An 11,111-nucleotide genomic window follows, 5' to 3' on the forward strand; every position below is an offset into this window, starting at 1 on the left:
CCTTAATTGCCACTTTATATCCCACCATTTATTTATTTTAAACATTTCAATGTTGCCTCCCCACTTCCAAGTCTCGAGGCGGCCTGCAACAATACTAAAAGGCATATCGAAACATGAAAATATACAGGAAGAAAACACAATCGAAAAACCAGGAGAGTGTTTAAGGTTATAATGCCCTGAGCTGTGAGCACCAGTGAAGGCTTAGGAGGGCTGTTCTAGCCATCCTCAGGCCTTCAAATTTGACAGAGGGTTCGTCTCTTGCAGCAAAACCAGCACCTTATAAAAGCTAACAAAGCCTTCAGTTGGGCATATGTCAGCCTTTGATAACCTGGGATAGAGCTGACCAAAGTTGGCATAAGCTTTTGTGGGCTGAAGCCCACTTTGTCAGGTGCACAAGCTTCAAGGACCACACCAGCTTCTTGAGCTGATTCTCGGCAGAAAATGACTTCTTTGCTGGCATGTGGAAGGGAACCCGTGGCTTCTGTGGGGCAGCGGAAAGGAAGACTTCCTCATTTTCCTTTCCGGAGTGGGCTTTTGAAACCAAGAAAGCTCTGGGGCCAGGCAGTAACTTGAACTCTGGCTCAGCAGCACAGAGGTTATTTCGGTGGGAAGCTTTATCTTCCCCTTCCCAGACTTCACCGGGCGCGGCTCTGATCCTCCTCGGAGCTGGGCCAGGTCGCACCCAGCCAACACGGGTGTCAAAAGAGACCAGCCCCACTGCTGTCCTTCAGGCCTGATCACACTTTCCTTCATTTCTCAAATCAAATCAGGAGTCTTTGCTCTTTAGCACACACATCCTCAGATACAGCTCCTCTCCCCGCCTGAAGTTTAGGATCAAACCGGGTGTAACCCAACAGCCTTCCCTGGTTCTGAAAATGACCCAGGTGTCCTAGCTTCCTCTTTGCCAGGAAGAACATGTGAAGATCCTGAGCATAGCTGTCAACCTTCCCTTTTTTTGCAGGAAATTCCCTTATTCCAGCACCGTTTCCCGCTGCTATCCCGGATTGTTAGATATCCTGTAGACTGTCCCTGGGACAGGTGAGGCTGCTGATCCCTTATTTTCAAATCTGAAAGTTGACAGCTATGATCCTGAGGCATGTTCTGAGAGGTATGCAGTTATTGGACTAAGGCGACTAGGCTAGTCCCCTAAATGTTCCCCGGATGCCTCCTTCCGTTATTTTTCATTGAATTTCTATAAGACTTTATATTTTAAAGAACACATCTCAAAGCCGTTTACAACACGCTAAAACATCAAATAAGGCAATTCAAAATAAAGCAAATCCAAGCTTCAAGGAAAATATTTCAGATCCTCTTCATTACCGCACATTTAGCTTCCCCCAGTCGCCAACATGGCATCCAGAGATTCCCACATGGTCGCAGTTGGACCCACGCCAGTCGAAAATGCGCCTAGCACCTGCCTAATTTCTAACACTGCCTACTATAGCAGGGGGTGGGGGACTTGTGGCCTTCCAGATGTTTTGGGAGCCCAGCTCCTATGACTCCGTGACCATGGGCCATGCAGGCTGGGGGGCTGATGAGAGCTGAAGTTCAGCAACATCTGGAGGGCTCCAGATCCCCCTGCCCTTGTATTAGAGAGCAGACTCCTGTGCTTCCCAATCACAACATACAGTCACTACACACACACACACACATCTGTTGATGAAAGTGATGCCCAGCTTCATCTTAATATCCTCTATAATTCTTCTGGGCTAGTGTCCAAAGGCTAATTTTAGCCCCTGGGGGCTAGCAGTCATAAATCCGCTGCAGGTGCTGGGTTAAATCTGGGTGTAGTGAGGAAACCCAATACACCCACCAAGCGTCCTTCTCTTCATCACAGAACAGCCTTGCAGGACTCTCCACTTTCACCCAGAATGGAGAGCCAGAGGGGCAAAGACCCCCATGAGAGGAGGCCTCAAGGCAAAGGTTAATCTCGGAACGAGGGGCTGGAGGTCAAGTTGACCCCCAGACACCAGTGTGTAAGGACCCAACTAAGGCTACACTGTATAGGTAAGGTAAAGGTCAAGGACCCCTGGACAGTCAATGGTGACTATGGGGTTGCAGTGCTCATCTCGCTGCCTTCAGGCCGAGGGAGTCGGTGTTTGTCCAAAGACAGCTTTCCGGGTCATGCGGCCAGCATGACTAAACCTCTTCTGGCACAACGAAACACCGTGATGGAAGCCAGAGTGCAAGGAAACGCCGTTTACCTTCCTACCACAGTGGTACCTATTTATCTACTTGCACTGGCATGCTTTCAAACTTCAAGGTTGGCAGGAGCTGGGACAGAGCAACGGGAGCTCACCACGTTGCAGGGTGTTCTAGGAGCTTGGTCCTGTGAGCTCTGGAGATAGCTAGAGCATGAGACTCTCCATCTCAGGGCCATGGGTTTGAGCCCCACGTTGGGCAAAACATCCCTGCATTGCAGGGGGTGAGACTAGATGACCCTGGTGCTCCCTCCCAACTCTACAAATTCTATGATTCAGAGCCAAGGATGGGCCTCCAAAATCAACACAGCATCTCAGGCCAGTAGCAAAAAAATGTGTTCCTGTACATGTGCTGAGTGCGTAGTTCGGCACCATTAGTGAAATTGAAGGTAAACACTCTTAAGTCAGGCTTTAAAAAGAGAAAGAAAAGTACTGGGGTTTGAGCCAAGTTCTGTGTGGCTGAATGTCCCCCCCCCCCCAAAATCTAGCCAAGTCATGGGAATGAGGGTGTGGCTGAGGACCAGCAAAAGTACTGGAAATAACTTGAGCTCAGAGGAATCCAAGAGCTCTGAAGTCAGATTACCCCCAAGGGGAGGACAGACTCCACACTCCCACTCAGCTGGGTCCCTGAGACAACCCACATTCCCTCCCTCCTGTTTCCATTTTTTGCAGCGTTCCTGTTATCCTAACACACACACACCCTGAAGTTTCAGCCCTCCCTTTTCCATTTTTAGCTCTGCAATGACTAAATATTTATCATTTCCCGAGTCCCTTATAAGGCCTTTGCCATGTCAGAATGAGGGGAGGGGTGTGTGTCCTTTTTCGCCTGCTCCTCCACTGTATCAGTCTGTCTAGAACTCCCAAAGTCTGGCAACCGGCTCTTCTCCCAGTGGAGTTTGTTGTAGGGAGGCTAGACATGAGAAGTAGGCCTGACCTCCAGCATCTCATCTCCCCACCACTTTAAAAAAGAAAAAGTAACTATATCAAGTCAGCCTTCTCCCACCTGGTACCATCCAGATGTTTAGGACTACAACTCCCATCAGCCCCTGTCAGCACAAACTAGTGTATTTCAGCACAGAACGCCAGATCTTGCCCCTTCTGCCCTAATCTTCTTCCTCTTTCTTCCACTTTTCTGAATACAAACCTCCAGCACATCATATATGTCAGGACTCAAACTAGGAACATGCAAAGCAAAAGAGGAGGAAGAAGTGACTCAGAGCATGTGCAAAGCAAAGGCCTGTCCTGATTCTTTCAAGTCCCTGAAGCTTGAACAGATATCACCAGCAGATGACTTCTCTTGGGGAGATGCTAGCTGCACCCCAAACTGGTGCCTCTCTGGCCAGCCAAGGAACCCGAAAGCCCACAGCTCAGCAAGTGAGAAACAGCATCTTCCCTGAGTGTTCATGCTGCTCCGCTGTCTGTGCTCGCTGAGTGCTTAGGAAGTTATCTTCTACCAAGTGCATCTACTGGTCCATCCTTCTGTGACTGGCGACAGCTGTCCAGAGACAAGGAAGTTTCCCCCACTACTGACTACCTCATCTGCTAGAATCATAGAATTGTAGAGTTGGAAGGAACCACAAGGATCATCTAATCCAACCCCCTCCAATGCAGAAATCTTTTGCCCAATGTTCTAACCCCGAATCCTGTGATTAAGAGTCTCGTGCTCTACCAGCTGAACTATAACCTGGGCCCTTTTTGCAAGCATAGGCAGATGCTGTGCTGCTGACTTTTGCTTATCACCCTGAATCTAAAGCAAGATTCCAGCCCTCTAGTTCTCAACAAAGCACTGATTGAAAATAATAACCGTTTCTTTATTCTTTAAAGCATTTTTACCCTGCTCTTCAGTTTAAGAAGGCTTCCCGAGAAGTTAACAAAGACCAGTAGTAATAAGATACAGTGGTACCTCTGGTTATGAACTTAATTCGTTCCAGAGGTCCGTTCTTAAGCTGAAACAGTTCTTAACCTGAGGTACCACTTTAGCTAATGGGGCATCACTCTGCCGCCGCACCGCCAGCACGCAAATTCTTTTCTCATCCTGAGGTAAAGTTCTTAACCCAAGGTACTACTTCCGGGTTAGCAGAGTCTGTAACCTGAAGTGTTTGTAACCCAAGCTGTTTGTAACCCAAGGTACCACTGTATGCTCTTTCCTGAAGCTTATAATCTAAAAGACGCAACACAAGAGGGAAAAGGGACTGGGAGGGAGGAGGGGAAAATGCAAACTCAGCCACTAGTTCCTCATAGCTCAGCACAGAGGAAGCTGCCTTATCCCAAGTCAGGCCCGGGATTCGTCTAACCCAGAAACATCTGCAATGACAGGCACGAGTCTCAAGGCAGGAATTTTGCAAGTGACATCAGTTAACCTGGAAGACAGACGGCCCTAGCCAGTCGGATGGCACAGACAGCACCTTGTGAAGTGGAGAGAAAGAATCAGCTTCAGGCAAGTAAGCAAGGAGGTCAGGCTCAGTTCTGCTTTCCCCTCCTGACCACTGCAAAGAAACTTTCAGGGTAGCAATGTCAGTGTCTCGTGTCTCTGGCTGTCTCTGGCATGGCACAGTAACCTGCTGCCCAAGAGAAGAGGCTGCTTTCCTACTGCAGGAATGACCCATCCATTCAGGCTCACACCTTTACAAGACTGGCAAAGCAGGAACCCAGTTGAGATGACCGACCTCCTAGAAAGACCACCAGATGTCAGGGACTGATTGGACAAGGAACAGTGGTGCGAGGCTCCGGCAGGAGAACCCCCTAGGGAAGCCTCAGAAGAGGAAGGCTCAGAGCCAGGGGAGTGGTGGTAGGACACGGAAGACAGGTCAGAGGATGGAGGGGAGGCAGAATGGTTGGATGCTGAACAAGCAGCAGGCTTGAGTGAGAGAAGGGAAGAAGAGTCAGAAAGCGCTGCAGACACAGGATAGGCAGCTGAGGAGGAGGTAGGGGCTGAGGCTGCAACAGATTTACAGGAGCCTGTATTCAGCTCCATTCCTCCCTTGTCTCCATGGGCACAGAGGGTTTTGCATGTAGCAGAGCAGAGAGCTCAGAGAGTGGGGGGGGGGAGCCCTCCCCAACAGAGTGAATCAACTTTACTGCTCGTCTCTGAGTCTGATCTGCAGCTGAACCAGCCCTGACACCAGATTTTCCTAGAGTTCAAGGGAGTTGCGCTTCCACCCTCCCCAACTTTTGAGTTTGGGAGACAGGGGAAGGAACTCCTCCAGTGACATCATCTCTAACCTGCCCCCTTGCATTTGGACCAAGCCCCACCCTCCCCGTAACCCTTTACATAGCCGCTTGTACAGTTTACAACAGGGGCAGAGGTCCTTTTTCCCTTCTGGCCACCTTCCTGGGGGCTGCATGCAATTGCTTGGCGGAACTGGAAACAAAAGTGGGCAGAGTAATGAATGTTAATGTTTACTTTTGTGCAACAAGGCTGGTTTCCACACACACCTATTCTGGTAGTAATAATAATAATAATAATAATAATAATAATAATAATAATTTTTATTATTTATACCCCACCCATCTGACTGGGTTGCCCCAGGGACTCTGTGTGGCTAGCAGCATATATAAAAACATGATAAAACATTCAACCTTAAAAAGCTTCCCTATACAGAGCTGCCTTCAGATGTTCCCTAAATGTTATATACAGTGGTACCTTGGTTCTCAAACTTAATCTGTTCTGGAAGTCTGTTCCAAAACCAAAGCGTTCCAAAAGTAAGGCACGCTTTCCCATAGAAAGTAATGCAAAACGGATTAATCCGTTCCAGACTTTTAAAAACAACCCCTAAAATTCAACATGAATTTTACTATCTAACAAGACCATTGGTCCATAAAAAATGAAAGCAATAAACAATGTACTGCAGTAACGCAATCAATCAATCAATCAATCAATCAGTAGTTGAACTGGGTTCCACACAGTCAAGAAAACAAAACAAAAAGAGCCACAAAAATGCAAAATAAATAGCAAAAACAGACAGACCTCAGTGTAACACTCAAAATGGAAGTGTGGTACTCAAAACAGAAGCATGGCAGTCAAAACGGAAGCATAACACTCAAAACGGAGCACGTTCGGCTTCCGAAAACAGTTCACAAACCAGAACACTTACTTCCGGGTTTGCAGTGTTTGGGTTACCAAGGCATTTGAGAACCAAGGTACCACTGTAATTACTCATGCCAGTCAAAAGCACTCAGGGGGTGGGTGGCCAGAGAGGAGGGGGTGGGCCGGAGCCTGAGGCCCCTTGCACTTCCCTCTTTTCCCGTTTTTCCAATTCACCTTTATTCCTAGCATCGTGGCCACCCAACCATCCTCATTCCACCCCCCAACATGCCAAGACACCATGGTCGCTGCAATTTCCAAGCTGGATTGCCTCAGCACATGCTCTGCGTGGGTCTGCCCTTGAAGACAGCGCAGAAGCATCAACGGGCCAGAGCGCAGCTCCCCGTCTTCCTGTTACAGCTACTGTGTGACAAAAAACAGATTTCGGTCTGCTCTGCACAGCACCAGTTGCATTGTTTACCCATTTGCTTCCGAGTTCGATTCCACGTGCCAGAGCTGAAAGTTTTGCAAAGCCCACCCATCGACAAAGGCCTAAACGTCATACATGTTACTATTTATTTGCTTCCTTTGTTAAATTCACATCTCAATGTTCCACTAAACGGTGCTTAATCAAGGCAGCTAAGGGAGTAAAAATTGAAACATAGAAAACCTAATTGTTACATGGGGGGTGGGAATGAGGATATCCCCCCCACCGGATGGGCCACCTGCGTCCTCCAGGTTTTCCATCCCTGACTGCTCTGTAATTGTGGCAAAATTTGCTAGACCTTTTCCAGATGGGTTTCAACATAGAATCATCTTTCACTTCTAACAGGCATTTGTCCAATCTGGGTCATTTTGTGGGCTTATTCAGTACATAGATTGCTTTTAAATGCAATTTTTAAAAAAATTGCCTCTCCTGTTGTTTTCATGATTGCACAGAGTTGTTTTTTATGTCACAAACCACTCTGAACTACTTGGAAACTAGCAACATCGTAAATGGGTTAAATCAATAAAAACATGATTCCCTTTCACCTCCATTTACCACTTCCTGGTTCACAAGCTTCTACCCGTAACCTAGAACACAACTTGTGAAATGCAAAATGGTTAAAAAGGCCTGCACAGGAACCGGCAGCCCCTGGTGCAAATCTCATCTTTGCCATGAAAAGCCTAGGTAGCCTTAGGCACGCAAAAGCAACACAGGAAACTGCCTTAATGCAGAGACAGGCCTGCACCAGAGATGGGAAACTTTGCCCCCCCCCGCCATGTTATTGGACTTCAACTTTCATTATCCCAGTGCAGAGTTAGATGAGTCTAATGATACCATTAAGGCCTTTGGCTCTCCTGGTCTGAAGACATTTCCAAGCCTTACCAGGAAATGATTGCAGTCAGTCCTACGATCTTATTTATTTTAATTTTTTTCTAAACCAGAGGAGCGTACAACTGTAAAAATACAGTGCTATCAAGCGATAATATAAACAATATGAATTAAGAAGCAATGAACTACAGTAGAAGGTTACTAAGCAAGACAAAGACAACAAGCATTGCCCTACCATTGAGCTATGGTCTTCCCATAAAAGATAAAGTAAGCTTCTAGTTCTCATGGTTGTGAAGAAAAGGCAGAATTAAACAGGGGACCTTGGAAAATGCCTTATAGTACCAAGACAGGATATTGGTCCATTTGGCTCAGTATTGTCTACACTGACTGGCAGCAGCTCTCCAGGGTGTTGGACAACTCTCTTTTGCAGCCCTGCCTAGCAATGTCGAGGTTTCAACCTGGGACATTTTAAAACGCAAAGCATGTCACTGCCCCCCACCTGAAGGAGCCCTTCCCCCAAACTGCCCCTCCCCTCGCAACCTTTTGCACCTACAATACAGGTTTATGAACACAGGGCCGTTGCAAAAAATTATACCAAGATATAATTCGAAGGCTTTAGCGTATTCTTGTGCGTACAAAGTATGAAATAGAATAGAATAGAATGTGGTTGGTAGATCATGAGACTCAATCTCAGGGTTGTTGGTTCGAGCCCAAAGATGGTCAAAAGATTCCTGCATTGCAGGGGGTTGGACTAGATGACCCTCGTGGTCCCTAACAACTCTACGATTCTAGATGATAATATATTATATCCCTTGGGTTTATTAGCAACACCGGCCTACCTTAAAAGGCAGTTGTGAAACCCTACCCCGCCCCTTCACCACTGCTCGTGCATTCCCCGCCCCTTTCTCCACTTCCTGGGTCCAGACCCCCCCCCAAAAAAAACCCTCCTCGTGTACTCACAAGACCCTGAGTCACCGTCTCTCCCTCTCCCCCACCCCACGGCCCCGCTGCCCCACCCAGCCTCACCATTTCTTGGTGCACTCCACCACCAGCTCCTGGTAACAGGCCACGAAGTGGAATTTGGCCGCCCGCTTGCCGACGCGCTGGAGCCGCTTCCACACCGAACTCATGGCCGCCCCGTCGGTTTCCGCGGCTGTCGCCTCGCTGCTGCGGCCCCGGAGGAGAGCTGTGGGTCGCCGCCGCCTTCTTCACACCCCACCGGCGCCCCTCCGCTCGGCCCCCATCACCCGCTGCTGCTGCGTCTCCTCCTGACCCCGAGCCTCGACGGGGCGAGCACAACAGCCTGCAGAGAGCCTGCCTCCTTCTCCTGCTGCTGCTCCTGCCGTTGCCGTCTGAATGTCTGGCTCGCAGCCCGCGGAAACCTGGCCGGGAGGAAGTTGGTGCAGAGCGAGAAAGTTACAGACATCGAAGCGGGGAGAGGAAGAGAGAGCGGGGGGGGGGGGAGCCCGGTCTCCGTCCGCCGCTGGCAAACGGGCTGTGGGTGTGATCTTCAGACGGAGAGGGCGGAGCGCGGGAGGGAGAAGCAGCAGCGAGGCAGAGAAGGGAGCGAGCGACAGCTGACGGCAGCTACAGCACCCGCACCCACCCCGGGGCATCGGGGCTGCGTGTCTGCAAAGAGACCCTCAGACGGGCTCCCTCTGGGCCTCGGGCTTGCGCTCCGTCGTTTTGGCCATATAAAAAGTTCCAACCTCCGCCGAGTTGTTTCTGCCCATGAACAGACGGCCTCCTCTTCCTCCCTTCCCTAACCCCGGCCAAAGTTCGTAAATGGCTTCAAGACGCCTGCCTGCTGGCTCGAGCAGCAGTGTAAGGAAGGAAGCCTGTCTTAGGAAATAGTGCCTCTGGGCACATGCAGAGTGTTTGCGGCTGCTCAGATGGGTGCCACCTTTTTTTTTTTCTTCCCCAAGCCACTGCCGTATATAAAAAAGGGAAATAAATAAAAGACACCACACCGAGCAATTCCTCTCCCCCTCCTCCTGGCTCTACATTCTCCTGCTTTGGCCATTAACCAGGAGGAGGAGGAGGAGGAAATTCTGGCCAGCTGGCAACCCCGCTTTGTCAACAGCAAAACCAGCAATGCTGCTTGGCAAGGACAGAAAGACAGTCCAGGGCCATGTGACTAAGTAAATAGTGGAGAGAAGGGTGCCTTCTGAGCATGTGCAGAGTGCATTTCGCTTGCCATGAAATAATCGCTCCCATCGAGGGTTAGAAGGCTGCATGCTGAAAGGGTTGATTTCCAGGCCGCTTTTGAACCTTTTTACATTTACGTCCAACTTTTCTTTCAAGCAACTTGGGGGGACCTACCCGGTTTTCCTTGGGTATGGTCCCAAAACCCCTGTGAGGTAGATTAGGCTGAGAGATAGGCTGCCCAGGGAGCTTCATGGCTGAGGGGTGGGGTTTGAACCCTGGTCTCCGAGGTCCTAGTAGTCTTGACACCCTAACCACTGCACCACACTGCCACATCCATTCATTTTCTCCCCACCGCTGGGGCTGCTTTTCCACAGCAGATGATAGATAGATGACCTTGGGTCGTGCTAGTCACTTTCACACCCACCCACCCACCCAAATCTAACCTACCTCACAGGGTTGCTGTGTGGATAAAATGAGAGGGGGCTGTGTGCGCCCCCTTGAGCTATTTGAAGGGAAAACAGGCTATCAATGGCATTAATTAATAAGCAGTAACATTCTCACTGCCACCCACAGGCGTTCCCTGGAGGGTTTGGAGAGGGAATGGGAATAATAATACCCACCCCTTCCTCACCATATTGCAAGCCAGAATGTATAACAGGTTGGTTTTTTAAATAACAAAAACAAAGTAAGGAACTTCCCAAGCAGACATGCTCTGAAGTTTTGTTGCCAGCTTCAGGCCCCAAATTCCAGGTCTCTGAATCTTTCACCTCAAATTCTGAGCTTTCATCACACTCCTCAGCCCTCCCTCCTTCCCTTCCTCGCCTGCCATCTCTCCCTCTATCCCTTCCTTCCTTCTCTCTCCCCCCCTCCCCTCTGCTTCTTTGGCTTCTTACATATTTGCCTTCTGGCTCAGAGGGTATAAATAAGCACCCCGTAAACTGATCCCAAACTGATCCTGGCATCATCCTGGGTGGGACGGGTTCGTCATGGAAATTCACCAACCCCAAATTTAGCAACCGAGGGACAGAATCTGTCCCAGAGGCTCCGGAAGGGCAAGTGGGAGGGATGAGGCTCGTGTAATAGCCTAAATAATGCAACACCCTTCAAAAGAATGGGTGGCTTAAAACGGGGTGCTCACCTATCCCCACGCAATCAGAGCTCTACCACTGTAAGCAACACAGAACTGCAAGTGACTTTTCACGTTGGGATGTGTGTGTGTGTTTGTGCATATCCTGTTATGGTTCCACCCACACTAGTGGTTTGCCATAATAATAATGGAGGGGGAGTAGCAATGCACCTGAGCAGGCTCTTTTAAAATTGCCCGTTTTTAAATTTGCACTGAAGTGCTTTTTTAACATTAGGTACTATTGCACAACTGCAAACTTTTAAAAGGTTGGGGTGCGTGTGTTAAAATCTGCAATTC

At 49.1% G+C, this 11,111-nt stretch overlaps 1 protein-coding gene across 5 annotated transcripts in view; it reads right to left on the reverse strand.

Annotated features, from left to right (window-relative positions):
• Positions 1–9,054, reverse strand: part of EHBP1L1 (EH domain binding protein 1 like 1) — a 42,209-nt gene extending 33,155 nt beyond the window's left edge. For 2 of the 5 annotated variants that reach the window (XM_083417260.1, XM_083417259.1), the window contains exon 1: positions 8,567–9,046. In XM_083417260.1, coding sequence (XP_083273386.1) covers positions 8,567–8,670 — 104 coding nt within the window. In that variant the 5' untranslated portion in view covers positions 8,671–9,046. Of the gene's footprint in view, positions 1–328; positions 643–8,566 lie in introns of those variants that run through there. The other 3 variants (XM_083417262.1, XM_083417263.1, XM_083417261.1) reach the window with 3 other exon arrangements.
• Between the last annotated feature and the right edge of the window lie 2,057 nt (positions 9,055–11,111).

Source organism: Podarcis tiliguerta, assembly GCF_965153285.1.
Source record: "Podarcis tiliguerta genome assembly, chromosome: 16".
NCBI classification, from domain to species: domain Eukaryota; kingdom Metazoa; phylum Chordata; class Lepidosauria; order Squamata; family Lacertidae; genus Podarcis; species Podarcis tiliguerta.